A 21447-nucleotide genomic window follows, 5' to 3' on the forward strand; every position below is an offset into this window, starting at 1 on the left:
GGGGCCCGCGCATATTTTGGTATTGACCAACAGTGGAAAACCATCGAACAAATTGTTGTTGGATATTTATTTGAAAAAATAAACTAATTCAGATGAGTAGAAATCTGCATTTGCGTTGATTTATCTTTAACTGTTAGCAACAACAAAAAAAAAACTGACCACTTTTTCCTACTTCAATTTCTAGACAGGCACCTTGTTAAATGACTATGCTTTACTGTGACTGTAGGGGGCGCTTTTTTCGGCGCATCGAAAGAGCTTTCCCGCTTAAGTTTTTCACAAAATAAAAATAAAGAAGAATATTTTTAACAAACGAAGCATTATTTTTATATAACGGTTTTATATAGCTATTGCTATTTATTTGATTGCTTCTCAATCAGAATACAGAAAAACAAGCTTGAAGTATGTTTTACTTTAAAGCAAAAGTCAAATTAACATTTATTATGTTATTTCTAATTTCTGACTGTTACTCAGATTTTTAACTTTAGGCATTGTTCTTGTATTTCTGAAATAACATTTGTAGACAAACTGGAACATGTGTACATAACACATCATCTGCACACATGAAAATGTGTTATGCACTAATTATTAGCACATCTGGGGACTTAATAGATTTCACATATTGCAATGTAAAACCTCTATTAGCAAACATGCAGCCTCAGTGTTTTAACACATAAAATGGAAAGAATTAAATTTTTAACAGCTTGTGTTGGTTATACTATTTCGCGCCAGCAAATCTCGCTGTTTTCTGACTTGGAACTAAGGTGGATTTGACATCATTTCTTATCTTGAGCTCTGATTTCTGTAACAAATTGAGTGCATCAATAGAATGCAGAAAACAGGCTTGCTAGTGGTAACAATATGTATTTCTCCTTATGTCATGTTTTCAAACACCGTAGTTATGTGTTTGCAAATATACACACATAAAACACGAGCATCTGTCACTACGTTTTACATATTCTCCTTGAAAATGAATCTTGCACCTTTGAAGTGTCTGTTTTCCCCTTAAATTGAACAACGTTTGTAGGGAAAATGCATTTTTGGGTTGAGCAGCATCCTCTATGCTAATGCCAAACAGCTTTGGCTGCTTAACCTAAAGATGGCTTTTTCTTACACATGTGGCACTGGATAAAGGGAAATAACCAGGTTTTCCTACAGTAAGTTTAGTTACTAAATTAAATATCTGTAACTCCATTGCCTAAAATCTTGACATTATTGTCAAGAAATTAATTGTTCTTTGTGAATGTTTTGTTGCCATTGATACCATCATAAATGAACTGACCAAACAGCCTGAGATGCAGACGTAATTTATTATTTTAGTACCTTTAAAACAATCTCTCAAGAATAAAGCATAAACATCAGTAAACAAGGAGGAGGCACAGATTGCGGTTCAAATACTTCTGTCTCTGCTGTTGAATGCAAGCTTTGTCTGCCAGTAGACCAATATTGACACAGACATACCAATGTAAAGTTGAGTAAACTCTGGCCTCCACCCCAGTCATCCTCCACTGAAAATCAGTAGCACATATGAAACAGAAATATCAAAAGATTCCCATCTTCTATGAAGACGGAGGATCAATCAGTTTGATAATTTTTTCATGATCCGCAGTCGGTTGGGTGGACTATTTGTGTGGGCTATAAGTCGGCACATTAATTTAGGAGGATTTGTCACCTACTAATTTCTTGACCCTGAGAACAACTCAGGTGTCATTACCACAGCCTTGTTCCTTGAATCAGCGAAGCTCTTGATGTCATGCCCCCTCGTCACAGCGAAGATCACCGCTGACTAAAGGCTGTCATCATGGAATGCGCCGCTATTATGTGCCGCCGAGCCATTCATCCAAGGCCTTTGTTGACTGATAGCTTTTTGTTTGGCAGCAATTTTCCAGAGATGTCTCAGTGGAGAGCAAAAACTCTGTTCTGCACGGGACACAAGTGAAAATCAGCATAATAGCTCTAATTAGAGACAGTTTCTTCCTGAATGGACCCCTGCATCACATTTCACAAAGAGGAGGACAAGAGCATATCATTTACTTACATGCTAGAGACCTAAACAAATCCAGTAGCAGTTCTCCATTCAGCTGCATGCAAGCGTTTCTCTTTTAAAGAGATTTTTTTTTAAATCAAACAGTAGGGATTAATTTTAGCATCAAATCAAGTACCCCCATCAAAACTCCTCCTTTAGCAACAGGAGTGTCAAGTTTCCATTCAGACCTTCAGTGTTGCAATATGTTGTGTGACGGCTTCACAGCTCCCCGTGTTTCCCAGGGAAGAATGAACTATGTGAACCTCAAAACCATCTTTGTCTACATCTGAGAACAGAGCGGTCGCAAGTGTCAGCAAACACTCTTAGAGGCAGTCCTGTGTGCATTCCAGTGTCTCAATGAAATAACAGGGTGAATTGTGAATAATGTGCCAAAAAAAAAGAGCCCAGCAGACAACTTGCAGCATCCAGTGAAACATTACAATGGAAGACCGGGTGGGAAACTGCACCCACGCAGTTTTATTCTCTGTGGCTAATTTGTTCATTCAGTTTCAAGCTCAGCATCACAGGGGGACATCTATCAACAGAAACACGTGACCAAACAAGTCAACTCCTCTGTAATGTTTTTAGCCATTGTCTGACATTTTCTATACACTTTTCTCGTTTTGCAATATTTCCGTTACGGCTTTGTTTTATCATCTCGTCTTTAAATGGCCCCATTTAACCCTTGTAACCATCAGCTGCCTCAGGTCCTTCCTTTATACCCAACACATCATTGTGGGTGGGCTGCAAGGGGTCTTGGGGCTAGCCTTTTAACTTCACTTTGACTTTTAACCTTCTTGCTGTAGGCTCCCACAATGCATCCATAAAAGCACCCGTCACTCAGGTCAGCTCTTTCTATTCCACATCCAATGTCTTTTCTTCTTACAATTTTTCTAATTCACCACATTCTATGGTTTATAAAGGCTAGTTAAGTTGTCCACATACTACTTAGTTCGGAGGCAAGACCAAATAAGTTGCCCGCTTCATTACAGACAATTCATATAAATTGTCAGCAGTGCCAGACCTGAGTTCATGTATAAATCTGAAGTTTCTTAGGAGCTGTATACTGCCATCTACTGGTATTTAGTGAGACTTACACCACTAAGAACGCATATCAATATGTAGTTTATTTGAATCGTACTATTGCAGTCTCCAGCTGTGCTTTTCCAATGCTGTGTAAAAAGGATTTATGAATCATGTTAAATCTAAAAAAATAAATACATTTTAAAAAATCACGATTTATTATACTTAAGCCTTAATTTCTTGTAGTGATGACTATGGCTTAGAAAGAAAACAGAATACGGGGTGTGAGAAAATTTGATTATAAGCTCAATACAAATTATATTTTTCAAGAGAAACGTCAGGCTTCTGAAAAATATAAAATTCTAATTCTTCTATGCTGCCAGTACTTGGTTGGGTCTCCTTTTGCATAAATGACTGCATCAATGCTGCGTGGCATGGAGGTGACCAATCTAGAAACACGTTTCTCTGATAGTCTTGTAAGTTTTCTATGGAGTTCACGTCAGGTGAGTTTGCTAGCCATTCAAGCACAGAAATACTGCAGTCACTGAATTAGCTTTTATTACCTTTGGCAGTGTGAGCAGGTACCAACTCCTACCTGAAAAAGAAATCAGCCTCTTCATACAGCTTGTCAGCAGGAGGAACCATGAAGTGCCCTAATATTTCCTGGTAGAGGGGCTGCAACTGAGGACTTAAGAAAATACAGTGGACCAGAATCAGATGGCATGGCACCCCTAGCAATCACTGATTGTGGAAACGTTTGACAATGTGCCTCTCAACTCTTCAAGACTCTGGGACTTTAATTTCCAAACGAAATGCAAACTAGTCTATGGTCTTAAGAGGACATGTCTATAAATTCAACCTGGTGAACATGGTATCTTCTGCAGAGACAACATATAAATCACATCAGACTTGTGGAGATCCACTATTCTAGTCCTGATTTCCCTGACATTTTTTCCCGATTCTGTTAGACAATTACCCACATATTTAAAAGAGCTTAGTTAAAATAAAAAAAATAAAAATAGTTGGTCTATCATTCTGCACAAATTCTTTAAATTATTTTAAAGTAAATTCTTAAAGGGAAAATAATCTAACTTTTAGCACATCCTTACTGTTCTAAAACAAGAAATATAGTCTTATGATTCTCATTACTGATGAGGTTTGGAAATGCAATGTTTGCCTTTTACAATCTATATTTGCTTATGTACCTCAATTTTACAGATTTTAATAAAATCCATTTACAGGATCTCACTGCACCTCATCTCCACTGAACGACTTCCTACTAACAGAGCCAAGAAAATGTCTCATTACCAAATATTTATAACCAAGTTGAACTTTAACAAAATAGAAACATCTGAAATATAGCCAGTGTAAAAACTGGGACCATAGAGATGAAAAGACGAGACAGAAGTTGGAGCTCCAACTGCTCAGAACTTTATTTTGAGAGAAATAAGGGTTAAAATTAAATTAAAATATAAAATTTGGTTGACAGGTCTGGTATGTAGTTTTGAAAAAGAGGCGGTATGGACACAGGGCGGGAAGGCAGCTTCCAGGGGAGGGAGCTAGATGGAGGGAAAAGATATGAAAAATTTAAAGAGGATGAATTAAGCAATACAGGAAGTCATGTATAAAAAAGAAAAAAAAAAAAAAGACAGATGCAGTTAGTCATTATAAACCCCACCCCCATCTGAAATGTCCTCATATGTGATCAGTGCTACTGCGCTCTCCTTTTCCTTTTTCTGTTTCTTCAGGAGGATTGGATCATTCATCATCTTCACTCTCATATTAAATGTAACAATTTTTCCTGCAGTTTTGAAAAAAGTAAACAAAAAGTCCTTCAAAAATAAAATGCGGCAACCACTTTATGTTCTACTATTACATATACAGTATATATATATTTATATATAAATACATACATAAATATCTTACATGTACAACCAATTTTGAAAAGAAGGGGGAAGAGAGAACCCAAAAGACTTATGAGGACTTGGAGGTGGGGAGAGCATAATGCTCATTGTAAGGGTAGTGTGCCTGTTTTTTTATGTTTTCCATTTGTTTTGTTCTAACTTTACACACACACTCTCATGCAACCACACAGCCTTTTGGGGGAGAAGGAAGTGGGGAGCATTCCTCAGTTTGCCCAGTAGGGAGAGCTGCCATAGCTGGACTTGCTGCCTTGGGTTTTCTGCTGCATACTGCTGGACTGATTTCGCTGACCTGGACCACCCTGCAATGAAACAAAGAATCGTTGCGAGGTTTCATCTCGCATCCTGTTCTGCAATAGAGATATTCCACATGTTTGCTATAGACGTACAATTTTAGAGGTGTACAGACAGAGGTTTTGGCCTTTGCTTACCTGTCCATCTTGTGTTAGGTGATGGTGCAGCAGCTGGGAGTGGGGTTGTTGGTGTGGAGGCAGGATGTGCAGGAAGGGGGCAGGAGCATAGCCAGGAGCTCCACCAGGGTTCATGGGGCCGGTTCCTCCCAGAGCAGAAGGCAGACTGAAGGGAGGTGGTGTCCCGGTGTGGAAGCCTTGCTTATCAAACGACTGAGATGCAAAAAAGCAAAAGAGGTTCAATTACTTCATGAGAACCCGCAAGTCTGGTGTCGCTCATTTATTAACAATCATTCCTGACTGCACTCAGACTATACAAATGCCCAACTGTAAGTGCGTTTAAATTTGCTCTGGACTCATTTATTGATTTACAGATTAATATATGTACATACTTGTTTTTATCTATTCTATATTTAAGGTCTTTTAAAATTACTTCTACTTTCACCTATAGAATGTTGATTAAAAAAAAGATATATACATAATATCACTTATGGTTATATTTGGTTTTCCCTAATATTTAACTCCTTGGATGGAGAAGCTTATAAACAAATAAGCTACTCAAAATATATTCTGATTACCCTGCTGCCAAAGAAAGACATTTTCCTATAATATTTAAAATAGTTTTAATCAACATTATTTTAGAGATTTTGATGAACATCGGAGAATCTGCAGTTCTTTCCCCTTTCACTGAGATGTTTCTTCTCATTAAGGCTGCTTGCTTTAAATGTGATCAAGTCACAAAACTGTTTAAACAAGCAACAAAACAACTTTGTGTAAAAACTTAGTGTGTACCTTTAAACTTAATTTTAAAATTTGTTTGTAGGATCTAAACTTGTTTTGATTAAACTCCTTTAAGATAACAGAGGTGCCTCCCAATCGTAGCACTGAAAGCTGTATATACTCCAAATGTCTAGCAAACACATCACCAAAAGATATTAAACATTAATCACACAAACATGATGAGAAACATACCTGTGTTTTGCTGTATATGGAACCTCCCATATCAGGTACTCCACCAGCAGTTCCTGATCCAGATAATCCTGGTGCTGAGAAATGAGAGAAAGAGAAATGAAGAAATATTTTAATGAAAGATACTTGAACCTGCAGTGAAAAACAAGAATTGGCAAAAGCTTTAAACCAATCTCTTCACTGTTTAGCAGTAAATCTTGAATTTCTGTTTCCATGTTAGTATTCCAGATGCCAGCCCGCAGGAAGAAGCAGATTAGGTGAGGAGGTGCAGCGGCACATTGTCTCACTTTTCACCACTCTCTGCAATGAGCTGCTGTATCCCATGTGGATAGATTTCCACGGTTCCACTGCAGTAAATAAACAATGTTTCAGGATGCACATGTGTTGTATGTACCTTTCCCTGGGCCGCTGCCAGCTGATTTGGCCTGTGACTGGGCAGAGCCTCCATACCCTGTCTTATTGTAATCCCCACCGTGGGCTTGAGACAGGTCATCAAAAGCTGAAGGACGAGGAACAGCACAGGACAGAAAGAGGGGGTTGGGGAATCAGAAGGGAGATGAGCAATGAAATTTATGAAGAGGAAAATGGATAGGTGGAGAAGAAGGGATTGGAGCAGGTCAGAGAGATACGGCAACCCGACAGTGATGGAAAGTGTGACTATATGTTCAACTTCAGGAGTGGCTTTCAGCTAAGCAAGCAGGCAAATAAACAGGCCACACACATGCAGCAAGATGTCCTCGTTCCTCTACAGACATGAGAGCAGCTTTTAGCCACATAACTAGAGTCTGATGTCACCAATCTTAGAAGTATCTGCTTTGTACAAACTATGTGCAACACTGCTTCAGTAAAAGATGAGAGAGCGTAGCAATGTCCCACCTGCACCGTAGGCGTGCTGCCCGTAACTTGGCTGATGCTGTTGGTGGTATTGACTGGAGGGGTTGGCCAGGCCCATCGCAGGCTGCTTGGCAGAAGCTGGAGGCACAAACACTGTGGGGCCGTACTGGAAGGCTGAAGGAACGCCAGGCATGCCAGCGTAGTATGGCAGACCTGGGAGAGAGCAGAGGGGGAAATCAAAGCTTAGCACAATCTCAATTAAACTAATACAGTAAAACTGTCTAATTTTCTTCTGAATTCTGCCAGGAAAAAGATTAAAGGTTATTTGTACCTTGTGCAAATGTTAGAGTAACAATTAGTTAATTAGAATAAGTACCTTTCAAACCCTGAAGAACTTAAATCAAAAGCTAATAAAGTAAACTATGAAAATTATTTTATTGTGTAGTGCTAACTTAGGTAGTTGATGTTTCATTCAGGAAATCTTATGAAGCAGGGAAGAAAAATACACATTTAAAATTAGGTGCTTTCATCAATTTCACTTAACCAATCAGAAAATGAAAAGTTCATACAGAATGTGCCTCAGTGTCACATTTGCAAAGCTTTAAAGGTCAAGGGGAGAGAGCCTGTAGATAACTGCTTTACATATAAAAACAGACAACATCCTGCCAGTGATTAACATAATCCATCTGCAGGTTCTGGTTTTCTTTACCAGTGTATCCGTAGCCAGGTGGCAGAGGCGGGTTGAGGAAAGCCTGGTTCTGTGTCTGCTGACCCTGGTTCTGACCCTGTCCTTGAGTCCCTGCCTGCTGGGTCTGCTGGGTCTGAGACTGGACCCCAGCTGTAGCCAGGCTGGTTGGGGGAGCCGGGGAAGAAGAGTCATTCCTGCCAAACTTTGTTGCCTCACCTGCAAACGCAAGCACACATAAAATCATTAATTGGATCACTGAATATTTGTTTTGAAGTATTCTGATTGGCTGACTAAGGTTTTAGCTTTATGCTACACTTCCCACTGTGCTTTCGGCATGTTTAGAAGCCAACACTCTGGTGTATTTGTGTAGGTTTTTCTTAAGTTTTTCTTAAAACCTTCCTGTATGTGCAATATTTCTTAAAGCAGAGATATTTGTCTTGATAAAAGCCCTCTACGTATGTAGAAGGCCTTAGTGGCCATCATGCTCACAAATTATGTTGACTTATGGCAAACATACAGATCAGGGGGAATATTTATACATGTAAATTTGGGAAAGTGGTGTTGATTATTCAGTGTTAATGATCAAAGTAAACCATATTTCACTCACCAGAATATGGATTATTAGCCAGACTCTCTCTTCCAGGCATTGGAGCTGTAGCACCAGGGAATGTTACACCGTAGTAGTCCTGATAAAAAAAATAAATCAAGGGGTTAAAGAAGATGTGAAAAAAGGAACCTACTCAATCGATAAATATACAAGCACATACTAAACTTAAGAGCGGTTTAACCCAAGAGAAACTGCACTGATGTGTATGGTTGTGTGAAGGAGTTGACTGAAACAGTAAATGAATTGAACAAGACGTTGAGCATTAATAGAAATGGTGAAGTCAGTACTGTTCAAAAACATGAACCTAATTTTTCAAATGACGTGTCTTTTGTGCTACTAAGTTACTGTCAGGAAGGGGAAAAAAAACAATTGGATGTGTAGTTTGTGAAGCTAAGAAGGTAAAGCAGGCTGAGCTGTCAAAGAGCTAACATGAAGATCAAAATCAGGAAGTGACTAAGAAAAATGAAAAGTTTAATAATAATCATAGAACAGTCAAATCTATTTGAAGAAAAAGCAGTTTAAAAGCAGAGACAAGTAGTTTAATTTTTAAATTGCGATGCAAAACCATCGGGGATCAGACTTTATGGATGCGAATCCATTTTGTTTAGATTTGAGCAGCACGAGAAAAAGACTCACCAAAGGTAGTCGAGACTGCAGCATTTGCAAGTCTTCATATCCATAGATCTGCTGTTGGAGAAAAGTAGTAATAAATTATCATCTTGTGTCATGGTGAAATATGTAGAAAATCCTCAGGAATGACGCAGAAATTCATTTAAGTCTCTGCTTGTAAAAAATGACATTGAAGAGAATTAAAACAAGTTACTATAAATTAGGAAAAAAAAGTTACCGGGTAAGCAGGCAGCAAGCCACCAGGACCCATAATGTACTGGTTAGCCAGTAGCGGCGGCACTCCTTGGGCCAAATTAGGAGGAGCCTTACCTGTAGGGGAGGAAGAGCAGAAACCCACATGACCTTCTCTTTCATAAACAAATGAAGTGACATAAATCAGGTAGCTAATTTGAAATACTGAAGCAAGTTGACTTATGGGCCCAGATAAAAATAACTTGCCAGAAGTGGTGGTGATTTGTGGTGCTGTGCGGCTGCCTGCAGCTGAGATTGTGTTGTTTGTGCCATTCTGACTCAGTCCTGGTCCTGCTGATTGGTGCAGACCATTGGAGGATGAAGTGCTGGCAATCGTGGATGCAGTAGGAGCGACAGCTTGGCTGGAGGATGATGAAAAGGCATGAAGGTTGCTGTTGCTTTCCTCATTGGTCATCTGGTCAAGAAAGAAATAACCAGATCAAGTGTGAGAAATTCAGGACTAAAAAGAATTGGAAGCATAATCTCGGTCACAAGATGCTTGTAAACTTACAGTGAGGGAAGAACTTGTGACTAGGGCTGATCCAGATGAGTGAGTACTGCTCATGTGACTGCAAAGAGAATAAATATATTAACCTGATGCAAATGAAAGTTTGAGCTTTAAAAGGAAAATGAGTCTTAGAAGCTAGGAGATTCAGAGATTTGTTTTCTCCACATTATAAGATTAGGATATGTGCTTGAAACCATCATTATCTCCATGTTAAATGTCAGTATGAGTGAGCCAGCCATTACCTGCTGAGTGATGAGATGGGGGCTGAGTGGGATGGGGTAACTACAGGAGAAGGAATATGGTGTCCAGATCCACCCTCACTTGTCATAACAGGAGATTCTGTTTTCACAGTTCTAGACGACGTAGAGCCTGGTTTAAAGAAGAAAAGAAATGTATCTTGTGTGTTGAAGACATAAAATATTGTAGTAGTGGGTGTACTTACTTTCCTGTGTGCCCTGTGTCTTCATAGCACTGTAGCCATTCTGTAACAGGAAGAATGCATTTTGTCTTAAAATTCATCAGGCCGCGGCCACAGTAAGCCTTCAGGAACAAAACAGGACCAAGTTGTTTATACTTACCGTCAGAGGAGCAGTAACACCTGATGGGACGTCTTTGCTCTGCGAGAAGGCAAGATGAGGAGGCAGCGTTCTTGAGCTGCTGTTGTCTACTCGACTGGTTGGAGTAGGAACTGAAGAGGAAGGTGGCGCTGCCGCACTGGGGAGCCCGAGTGAAGGGGAGGGAGTAGCACCAGGTAGGCCCAGAGATGGGGAAGGAAAGCTGGCATCTGATACAGCTGAGGGTAAGCTGCTCATGTGGTCACTGTTCAAAAGACCAAGGGGTGGGAGGGAAGGGAAATATTTGAGAGAAATATTGAAAAGTATTGCTTAGACAGCAATAGTTTAATTATGCAGGTGATGAAAAGAATTGTGGAAATGCTGTACAAGGACATTATGGTGCTTGGCTTAAAACTATGTCAACATGTAATCAAATTGTTTTATTGTCAATACAGCAAGTGTGGCATATTAGGTTTCTGGAAAGAAAAAAAGAATCATCTTCTGCCATATTGTCTCTAAAGATTAAAATCCTCTCCGTGTGGCTCTAGTCTCTCTGGGAAGTGTCGGAGGGTGTGGAGATTTTTGTAGGCTGCATAATGCATTAACTAGAGCTGTGATGCTCATCTACTGCCTGTTGCTGCATTCTGCTAGAGGACATGGTTCTTACAGGTTTTCCCATTTCCTCCATTATGAAATAGAAAATTCCAAACTTTACTATAACTACTTCTGCAGTGGTTAAGTTTTCAAGAAGGGGGAAGGAAGTAAAGAAACGAAGAAAGAGGAGGTAGGATAAGAACGAAAACAAAAGTAAGTACACGAAATTGACACCAAGAGGCAAAGAAGAGAAAGTGAAAGTTTGGTCAAGCATTTGCAGATCACAACTGAATGCATAACTACTGCAGGGGATGAAAGAAAGAACATGATTAGATATTTTACTGAACTAAAATTAAAACTAAAGGAGACAGTGTGAAGGTCTTTTTCTGGATCACTTGCACACCTTTCAGGATCGTCTAGCTATTCAACTATAATAGATTGAAATCAAAGAAATATTAAGTACATGATGCATTTTAGGGCATCACAGGTTTACAGGTAGATTGGGTGTCCCAAAAAACAGCAGCCGCTGACCTTGACATCTTTCCTGGATGTCTGCTCTTCTCTCTGATTACTGTCAGTCATTTTTTTAATGCATCAAGTTTTGCAATCTTTATCTCAGGGAAAATTCCTTAGGGAATTTATTTTAGGTAGAAACTGGTAAAAATAAAAAATAAAATACATATAACCAAGACATGGCAAAACAACCCCCAGAGAAAGAACAGAAATAGTACAGAAATATACATAGAATGGAAAATTAAAAAAATAATTCCTTATATTTTAAAAAGTTAAAGAGTTATTTTCAAAAACTATGTCAGATATGCACTAGTTGAAAACTATGGAAACAATGCTGGTTATGTTGTAGTTGATATGTGAATGAATGGGAAGACCTATTTTGACAGGAGCATGAAAGAAATCTGCTATCATCCGAAGCAAATGTCAATAGACCTACCATGAAATAGATTCATGACACTGATGTGAAATTTTTTACATAAAACATGGAATTATTACAGAACTCACTGGATTGCCATAATTGAGTTAAATGTATTTTACAATTTGGTGCATGTGTCCTACTATATACAACATTTTTCATTTTCTTGAGAGAAAAAAAAGAGATAAAAGTAAAATAAAACCAATTTATTGTCATTGGGCCTCCATCCTTTTGTATGACCACTGTTCCATTTTAATAGCCACATACCTCACAGGTCCTGACTTGGGGAACATGCTGTTCTGTGCCTGCTGTGTGGGAACAGCTGCAGGAGCAGGCATGGTGGTCTGAACCAGGGTGGATGAATGTTCCCGGGCCAACTCGGCCTGAGAGTCTGCTGTTACACTTCCAGCTTCAGAGCTGAAGTCAAGAGCTCCAAACTGAACGTTCAGACCAGAGATGTCGGCTGAGCCTGGCATTTCCACTGCTGATGATGGAATCTGAGACAGAAAGAAGGCGTGTTGTAGAAAAAGAAAGCAAACCAACACTGGTATAAATCCTGTGTACTTCTCATTTACAGAAGGGCTAAAAAAATAAATAAATAACCACCCCAAAACTGCAATGCAATCTGTAGTAACACTTCTCGCTATGAAGAGGTTTCAAAGTTTAAAACCTGAATTTGGAATCAATGAATTGTATCTTTATCAACATAAGTTGATGTCTTACGAGTAACATTCCCATCATCCATGCAGAGGTTTGTATTGTACATTTTATGTTCTTAAGAGCTCTGATATTTTACCTTTGATGGAAGAGGAGCTCTGCGTCGCTGGGTCTTTAACTGTCGCTGGGGAGGATCAGAAATCGAAAGATCCAGGCCTGACTGCTTACTTCCTGGAGAAGATCCATCTCTTACAGGGAGGCCAGAAGACTCCTGACCTGAAATTCAAAACAATGTTTTTGCATACAATAACAAACCTACAGGATCATGCAAGTGTCAAAAGAAGGCATGTTAAACACAACACTCCCATAATCTCCTCATACAGGAACTGATAAAAAACAGTTTGCATTATTTATTCAAGCTGAATTGTGTCAAAACTGCAATATTGTATTTATTAGTATCTGTAAAAGTATACAAAAATTTTAAACATTGCATAAATCAGTGGGCCATTTATTCATTGCATCATTCCTGCTATTTATAATCCTTTTAATTAAAAGCTACGCTCACATGTTTCTACACACTTCTAATCAGCAGGATGAAAGAATAATAAACTATTTAACTGTTGGGAAATAATTCCCGTCACAAAAATCTCAGTGGGGTAAGTAAAGGAGCTTCACAGCGCTGACTGGAGGACAACTGTTTTAAAACTGAAGTTTGTTACCTCTCATCTTTGTTAAGTAGCTGACATTTAAAAATTACCCCACCAGTTTATGATTATTCTTTATTAATACTGAAGTCTTGTTGTCAAATAAAATGTTAGGAAATAACTACAAAGAAAAAAACAACAACTGTAAAGATCTATTTCAGGTCATTGTAGCATTTATAGTGAATATTGTTACAGTTCTGTTTTAAACAGAAGACGCCATGTAACATTTTACATATTAGACTCATCTTTACCATCATGAAGACTAAATGTATTTAATAGTGTGTTGAGCTATTCTGTGGCTGTACCTGGTGGCGTCAGAGCCTGTGGTGCGTGTGGCTGAGGCAGGCCCAGAGGCTCTGTGGTGGGCAGTATGGAGGACTGCTGCTGCCTTTGAGCAAGCTGGCTGAGCACTGCAGATGGTTCTGGCTGATGCTTCATTTCCACTTCAGAGAACACAAAAAATATCGTTGTAGCTGCAAGTACATGGTTAATTTAGAGCACCCAAGTCCTAAATTTAATTTAACTTACAGTTTTGGGATCCAATAGGGCCATTTTCAACCCTCTGTGCCTTGGTATCTGCAGTTGGTGAAGCTGCAGGAGCTGAACTCTGCATCGAAGGTTGTCCTGGGTCTTTGGAGACGGCGCCGCTTGTTGCCAACATCTGACTGGTTCTCTGAGGCAAACGAGGCCCGTTGAGTGGCTCAGACATGCAAATGTCTGGACTTGGTGCCTGCTTAGGTGCATTCAGGGACCCGAAACCAGAACCTATGACTGAAGACTGGGAGCATAACAGACAAGACAAAATGACTTCAACAGTACCACAGATTAGTAATATTTATGAAATATGGGTTCTCTGAAACGGGTGAGTGTGTGTGGTAAGGAATACCAGTGCAGCATGTGCATAGGTGGTGCTAGCAGAGGCGGCATGAGCGTAGCTGTTGGCGGTGGCATGTGCGTAGCTGTGTGTTGCAGTCCGTCCATTGTGGTGGGAGTTGGTGAACACCAGGCTTTGGCCCAAATCCTCTGCTGAAGGACCATCAACGATTGCTCCCAAGTCAGAGTCCACAGAACCTCCCACAGTCACTCCAGTCTTAGGCAGTATGCTAGCCAGGTCCACACTGAGCAGATACAGGACAAGAGAACAAAAGGTAGAGGAGAGATTTGTTTCCAGAAGACGAGCATTAAGAAGATTGGGATTTTTAAAGCCTGTTTTATAAAGACGTTTAAGGTTGGACTTTGAACAAGAAGACTTACTTGTGTCCAGGTGTGATGTGGTTAGCTGGAGCAGAAGAGGCAGTGAACACTTTGGTCTCAGACAACTGTGATAGAGTATAAATACAGTCATGAGATTATCTCTGCGTATGGCTGACACTGTAGGTCAAATGCAACTTCTTTCCAACCTTGTATCAAGTGCAACTTTCATTTCCATCAATAAGCAGTTGCTATTATTTACCAAGATGCTTTCATGTCATTTAGCCCCTGAGCTGTTTTGCTTCTTGGCAAATGTGGTTATTTCATACCAGGCTTTTGCATTACAAATGGTGCTGTCTAAACCAGGGCCTGTAACCCCCAGAGGGAGATTTTGTACCAGCTTTGATGGCCATAGATTAGAAATGATTCTCAATATTCTACTCAGTCTATTGCAGGAAAATTGAGTTATATGCATGATCCTTGTGTATCCCCCTAATATTCACCACTGGACCAAAACAGTCTATTTACAATTTAATGATACTATGTATCATTAAATGTCTCCAATAGTAATGAAAATACTCTGCTGCCAAACAATACAGTCATACAACATGGCATGACATGGTTTAAGTACATAGGAAAAAAAACAAACAACTGTTAATAGGCATAAAATTGAAGCCAGAAGGGTGTAAAACATTCTCTCGCTTCTTAAAAACAGACTTTACTCAAGTATCCATGATTACAATATTGACTCAAAATATACCCCTAAAAATACACTTTATATAATTATAAATTATACACTTTATAATTACATAAAGTGTATAAATACACTTTATGTAATTATAAAGTGTATTTATATATAATTATAAAGTGTATTTATATTTCAGTCAAAGCAGATAATTCAAAGATTGGGGAATTTAGATGTTACGCAGTGAAAGTAACCGAGAAATTATGCTGTTGTAAATATGACAAGACATGATTGAAATTGCAAATTGAAACAAACAAGTGCATATTTAACATTTATGTCTTACATCCTCATTCCATTCTTCTGAAGTCCAGTCTTCCACATTGCCGCGCCATGTTCCTGACAGAGAAAGTGAGCAAAAGCTGTCAAGTTATAAACTTATTGTTTTAAGTTTCCTTCAACTCTTCACAAATAGTTTTAATTTTACCCTGAGCTATATCTCCAACTCCAGTCCACAAGAGGTAAAGTTCTGATATTTTTATAGATATCCTTGTTCCACCTGAATCAAATGTTTGAATCACACCCTTAACATTTCATCAAATCCTGTCAAGTCCTGGTAGTGATCCATTCATCAGATTCAAGTGTCTGTAAACAAGGTGGCCTCAGGACAAAACATTGTCCTGAGCCGTATGCAACGAAATTTCGTTCTGTATACACCCTGTGCATGCAAAATGACAATAAAGTCAGTCTAAGTCTCTAAACTCTGAAGACAGTGGCTCTGAAGGACTACAATACTACACCGCAGTAGTAAATTTATGTCTTGTAGTGTGGATTTCAAAAGCAGTGAGACTGTGCTACTAAAGAATGGACTGATACCACCAAACAAAAGGCCACAGCTATTGTAAAAACATGAGCAAAATCTGACTTCAAAATGTGGAAAATTAGTTTCTATAATCTTATTTACCAGCTCCCTCAGTAGTTTCATTGCCCTCCAATCTGTCTTGGTTGGCTCTGGAGTTTGAGGTGTAGTCAGCAGGATTAAAAGTGCTGGAAGAAGTAAAAAGTAAATTACTCAGAATCTAATATTAAAATACAAGATCTTGTTCCCACAGATAGGGTGTGAATTTTGTTTTGTTTGAATTTTTCCTATTTCTGGAACAGTAAATGGACAGGAGATAGGGAGCAGGGATAAGGGGAGGACATGAAACAAATGCCCCCAAATCACACCACATCAAGAACCACAGCCTCTGCAAATGGTGCCCACGCTTTAAGAATTGAGCCATCCAGTGCCCAAGCTGTACATATTTTAACAGAGCTTAAGATTTAACTCAATCTTTTATCATTTGATACTGAAAACAATTGTTTTAACAGGATTTAAGTCAATATTCTTACCCCATTCCTTGTGAAGAGAACCTGTTTCCAACAGTTCCTCTTCCTCTCCCACGGCCCCCAACTCCTGAAGGGAAAATAGACATGAGCTAATTGGAACCCTGCAACCTTAATTTCTGAATAAATACTTTATGAAAAAATATAATAAGAACAAAAATAAATAAATAAATAAAATGAAATCACCTAACAATTTTCAACCACTGAGAATACAATAAATCAGAGTTGTTTGTCCAGTAAGTTTGTTAAAAGCAAACAAACTCTGGATTAATCTGCATTTAGTAAGAGGGTTTTATTCTAGTGTACCTCTGCCTCGCCCCCTGCGCCCACGGTCAGACCCTCTCTCTCCAGGAGTCACCTCAAACCCGTTCTCCTCTGAACGACCTATAATTCAACCAGAACAAAAATAAATACATAATAAAAAAACTGCGCACACACACACAGTCTACAATATTCAGCATTACACCATTTTAACATTTCATACCTTCACGACCTCGGCTGATTCCTCTGCCCCTCCTGTTGGACGCTCCACGTCCACGGCTGACCTCCCGTTCTCCTTTCTTCTCCCGGCTTTCTTTTAAATCCGAGGTTCCTCCCTCTTTCCCGATACTACGTTTCTTTCCTACAGTCTCCCAGGAGTTCTGAACAGCAAACAAAATCAATGTTGGTGCTACAAAGAACACTGTAGAGATGGGTGGTTTGACCAAAATTTGATATCATGGCATTTTCAACAATTGTCACTGTGTATTAATCACATTTTCTACATCCTTAAAAAATGTGACAGGATCTCTAGAAGTGAGTTTTCAGGACAGTGTCACTAATGAATCACATGGCATGACTGTTGTGGTGTAAATATAGAACATTTTATTAAATATTACCTATGTGGTATTAAACAACAGCAGCTATCCAGCCTTTTGGCCATAGCTCTAAAACGTTTTTCCACAGTGCTTAACGGGACCATATCTTAAGCTACGTAAAAAGTGATTTTTTTTATTTTTATTTCAACCCACCGCATGCCTCTTTATTTCAACACAGATGGCATATTATTGTTGTTTCAATGACACGTGAGCTTTCAAAGCCTAAGTATTTCTATACAACAGGAACCGCACCTCTTTTAGGCACTTCTTCTAGGTAATCACCTTAAACTTCTTTTGCTGCAATTTTTGTCCAAGTCCACACTCAACTTCCCCAATGACACTGGCTTGTCTTTTGCTGCGCTGCATATGACTTTAGTGTGTAACAAAGAAAAAGGCCCTTTGTGAAACAGGTTACTAGTGCATGTAAGTTCCGAGACTTAAAAAATGAATAACTAAAAGGCTGTATGGAAAATTCAAACAACAAAAATAAAAACAATAAAAAAAAAAAAACTGTCTGATGTCTTATGTGATTAGAACAAAAAAAATAAAAAGCAGCACAGTTCCCCCTCATTTCCCCCCAAATAGTAGTAAAAAAAAAAAAAAAAAAAAGCTAGCCAGAATGTCATTATTTTATCTCTGTACATCCATGTTTGTGTGTGCTCTTACTGTGTCAGAGGGACTCTCAAGCAGAAAATTGATGGCTCTGTTTACATCTTCATTGCAGTCATGGAGGGCTACTATGCATTCATCTTGGGTCTTCCCAGTTACCTCAATCAACTGAACGCAAAGGAATCAGAATTAAGATGTTATGTTTTATCATGAACCACAACAAAGTTATTTGTGTTAAGAAGCTGAATGAATCTAGACTACATTACTCTTTATTTCCCACCTGTGAATGAACATACCTGTTTGATCTTGTCTTCAAAGTCAGCATCATTATTGTCATAGATCACCTGCGCTAAACGCATTTGCTCTGCTGTGGCCTGTAAGAAAGAAGCAAACATACCTAAGAAAGGACAACAGCAAAATGTGGCTTCTTGTCTTAATCATTTAAAATTATCTTATGTGGAGGTTCACCGATTAGAGTTTAGTGGCCATTTCTTGAGCTCAACTTCTAAAAGCTTTGACCTGCCAATACACATTTTATGCAGCTTCAATTCCTCTTTAAGGACAAATTGAATAAGAGAAATCACAAAAAAATATTTTAAGCCTTCCTGCTACACACATGTTTTAAGTTTATATCAAAACCAGAAGTGAAGAAGGTTTTGCCAACATAAAACAAAGACCAAACGCTTACAAAGTTCACATTTTAAACTATCCTTACCGCCCTGTATTAGCAATCTGAGCAGATACATTAGTACTTATAAGCCACAATCAGTGATTTCCCTGAAGAATGTAGACCCTGGCCTTAGTTCAGAACAACAAAAAGATGTCAATATTTACAAATTCAGCATGTTACATACAGGCAGAAATCACAAGCTTAAAGGATTTTAAAAAAAGTGACTGTTGTACTTCAGCCATCTTATTTGCTTTAAAAGTCTTTGTTTTGCTGCCTGAATGAAATTCTGATGTAAAATGAACTTTGATTTTAAATACTTTCTTGAATCTCAATAAGTCCCCTGATATCCTTTCTAAAATATTTTTCCAGTAACAGCATCCACAAAAGTGTTGTTGTCAGCAGACCTGATGGCGATCAGACAGGGTGCTTAAACTATAATATCAAGATAAGATATTATAGTTTCAGGCTGACTGGTCGCTACTCAGGGCCCATCAAGCTAAAGCCTGGATGATTATGGTCATCAACCATTTTGTTTGGTGAATTTTCATGTAGTTTTAGAAGTAAATACAATTATAATTTAAAGAAAAGAGAAACAATCAATATCTCACCTGTATCTGTTTCTGTGGCTGTGTTGTTTGGGTGGTTGTGGGCAGCGTCTTGTCCCGAGGCCCTCGGGCTGGATTGCTGACCACTGAAGTCATCATATACAGTATATACAAAAAAAATGTATGTACAAAATAGAAAAAATCTAGGGGAAAGGGAAGAAAGTACAAATATGGTAATTGAAATGAGAGTTTATGAAAAGGTAGAAATGAACAGCTGTGTCTTTAAAAAAATGGCTCTGGGTGAATGCGCAATACTAGAGCTGTACACTTGATACAGGCAGACTGAGACACCATGTATACCATGTAAGACTATAACCCCCCTATCTGCCGCCCCCCACATCCACAGTTAAATTTAGCCAGCCAAGAGGGGACTGTCCGGGTGTCATCTTACAGCTCTCCCTCCTGTCCCCACTCAAAAATACCGTCAGTATTCACCAGTGTTTCTTATCGGAGGTCAGAGATATCGTTCCCTTTGATGAGCTACAAACCTTTACCGCAAAAAAAAAAACGAAAATAAGATTTTAAAAAGCAAAGCAGAGAACTGCTATGTAGGCCAAAATTAGTATAAATTGAAAGCACAAAAACAAGGATTACGTCACACCTTTTAATAGACCATAAGATTCCGAAAATGTTAGGAAATTGCGGGTTTCAAATGACGTTACAAAAATAAACAATCAAAAAAAATAACAGTGGGATAGCTAGTCACTGATGAAAGTTGGAAGGCAAAAATCACGTAAACGTTACATGGTGGGTGTATTGTCCGCTTTAAATAGATTCCAAGAGTTATGGGTTGTTGTTTTTTATCTTTCGACCATAGAAATAACTGAAATTATCCGACGTTGAAAAGCGCTCAAATAAAAATAAAAAAATACAACAGAAGCTGAAAATACAGACCAACGTTCAGTCGAGCTTATGATAGCTGTAGCCTAGCGAGCCACTTGCCTTTGTTCTTCCAGCGATCCCTACGCCATTCCCGAGTCTCCGCTTGGAGAATATCAGCGCAGTAATTTTACGGTTGGTCCGCGTGTCATAAAACAACGACGCTTTTTGTTTTACAGTCACCAAGGCAGACAGGGGAGAACAACAAACAGACGCGTCAAGAGCGACGACATACCCCTTTGTGTAAACCCGAGCGAAAAGCTAACATTAGCAGGAAGCTAACACTTGCAACGAAAGCAACACAGTGGCGTGTCCCCTTAAGATTATCGTACTTACGCGACCCAAATATCGTTTAATTTACTTCAGGGACCGCGGATGGCAATTGCTCAGTCGAAATGTAAGTTGCCCACGAAGCTACAAGAGTAATGAGCGGCTAAATGCTACCAGCTCCGGCATGTGAAAGGCCTTTTTCCCAAATGCAATACAATGGTTCACAGTTTAGACAGAGCCTCGCGTGTTAGCAAACCACGGAACAACCTGTTCAAGTCGAATTTACATACGTGGAACGTCAAACGCCGACTATAAAACAAAACCAAATTACACAATAAAAAACATTTCTACTTTTCGGACGGATTTTAAACATAATTCGCTAAACAAATCTGACTTTCTTTTACCTGCTAACACGCTTTCGCTCAGCCAGCAGGCAGCAGCAGATGTGTCACGTGATCCACCGCGTCGTTGTTTAACGTAAGGAATTGGAGCTCCACAAACAAACGTTACAACCAATCAACATCATCTACCAAGTCACGTGGTACAACGTCGCAGCACAACTTGCGCGTAAGGTGATTGATGATATTTAGGCTTTACATTATATTTCATTCAGTCAGTAAATGTACGAATTATGTGAAAAAATTAGACCCTGTATGAAGTCCCTTCGGTTTCTTTTCAGCCTAATCTTAATGTATCGTTATTTAATACAAATTATAGCACAGCATTAAGACAATAAAGTACCTAAGCTATTAAAACGTAAGAAAAAACAACTTCTGTACATCATAATTTTTTTTTTTTTAAATCACCTTTTCGAGTGAGGGATCAATAAACGCATGTCCACATCTATTCGCAGTTCAAATGCATAAGATTACACAGGTGTGTGACACTAGATGCACATGGTTAGAACTTGTTCTCTCAGACATGCACTGTTTAAAAATCAGATATTTAATTTCATCTTCTCCTGACTGCCATTTTCTTTCTTTGTAAAGGAAATTGGCTGCAACATTTCCTCTTGA

The 21447-nt window shown here is 38.9% G+C and overlaps 1 protein-coding gene across 2 annotated transcripts; it reads right to left on the reverse strand.

Moving 5' to 3' along the window:
- Positions 1 to 4454: 4454 nt before the first annotated feature.
- Positions 4455 to 20927, reverse strand: LOC114154627 (ubiquitin-associated protein 2-like). 2 transcript variants are annotated; one of them, XM_028033908.1, is made up of 29 exons: positions 20836 to 20927; positions 19286 to 19425; positions 18304 to 18381; positions 18065 to 18175; positions 17026 to 17182; positions 16848 to 16925; positions 16548 to 16611; positions 16120 to 16202; positions 15502 to 15554; positions 14537 to 14601; positions 14169 to 14400; positions 13811 to 14060; positions 13588 to 13725; positions 12718 to 12854; positions 12189 to 12418; positions 10424 to 10664; positions 10288 to 10327; positions 10088 to 10214; positions 9849 to 9906; positions 9545 to 9752; positions 9324 to 9415; positions 9113 to 9163; positions 8477 to 8555; positions 7891 to 8085; positions 7224 to 7394; positions 6742 to 6846; positions 6351 to 6424; positions 5400 to 5591; positions 4455 to 5270 (listed from the first exon to the last, which is right to left on the reverse strand). In XM_028033908.1, exons 2-29 carry the CDS (start codon positions 19379 to 19381, stop codon positions 5175 to 5177), a joined length of 3501 nt encoding a protein of 1166 aa, XP_027889709.1. In that variant the 5' UTR covers positions 19382 to 19425; positions 20836 to 20927; the 3' UTR covers positions 4455 to 5174. The 2 variants fall into 2 exon arrangements, with proteins under 2 accessions (XP_027889709.1, XP_027889710.1); XM_028033909.1 differs by lacking the exon at positions 6742 to 6846.
- Positions 20928 to 21447: the final 520 nt, after the last annotated feature.

The sequence above is a fragment of the Xiphophorus couchianus genome, chromosome 12 (genome assembly GCF_001444195.1).
Source record: "Xiphophorus couchianus chromosome 12, X_couchianus-1.0, whole genome shotgun sequence".
Lineage (NCBI taxonomy): Eukaryota > Metazoa > Chordata > Actinopteri > Cyprinodontiformes > Poeciliidae > Xiphophorus > Xiphophorus couchianus.

Coding starts and splice junctions, on each gene's coding strand:
- LOC114154627 (XM_028033908.1), bottom strand. CDS start 19,381: ATGATGACTTCAGTGGTCAGCAATCCAGCCCGAGGGCCTCGGGACAAG. Junction 8,556..9,112: donor TGCAGTCTCGACTACCTTTG/GTGAGTCTTTTT, acceptor TTTTTTTATCAG/GACTACTACGGTGTAACATT. Junction 6,847..7,223: donor GCAGCACGCCTACGGTGCAG/GTGGGACATTGC, acceptor CTCGTCCTTCAG/CTTTTGATGACCTGTCTCAA.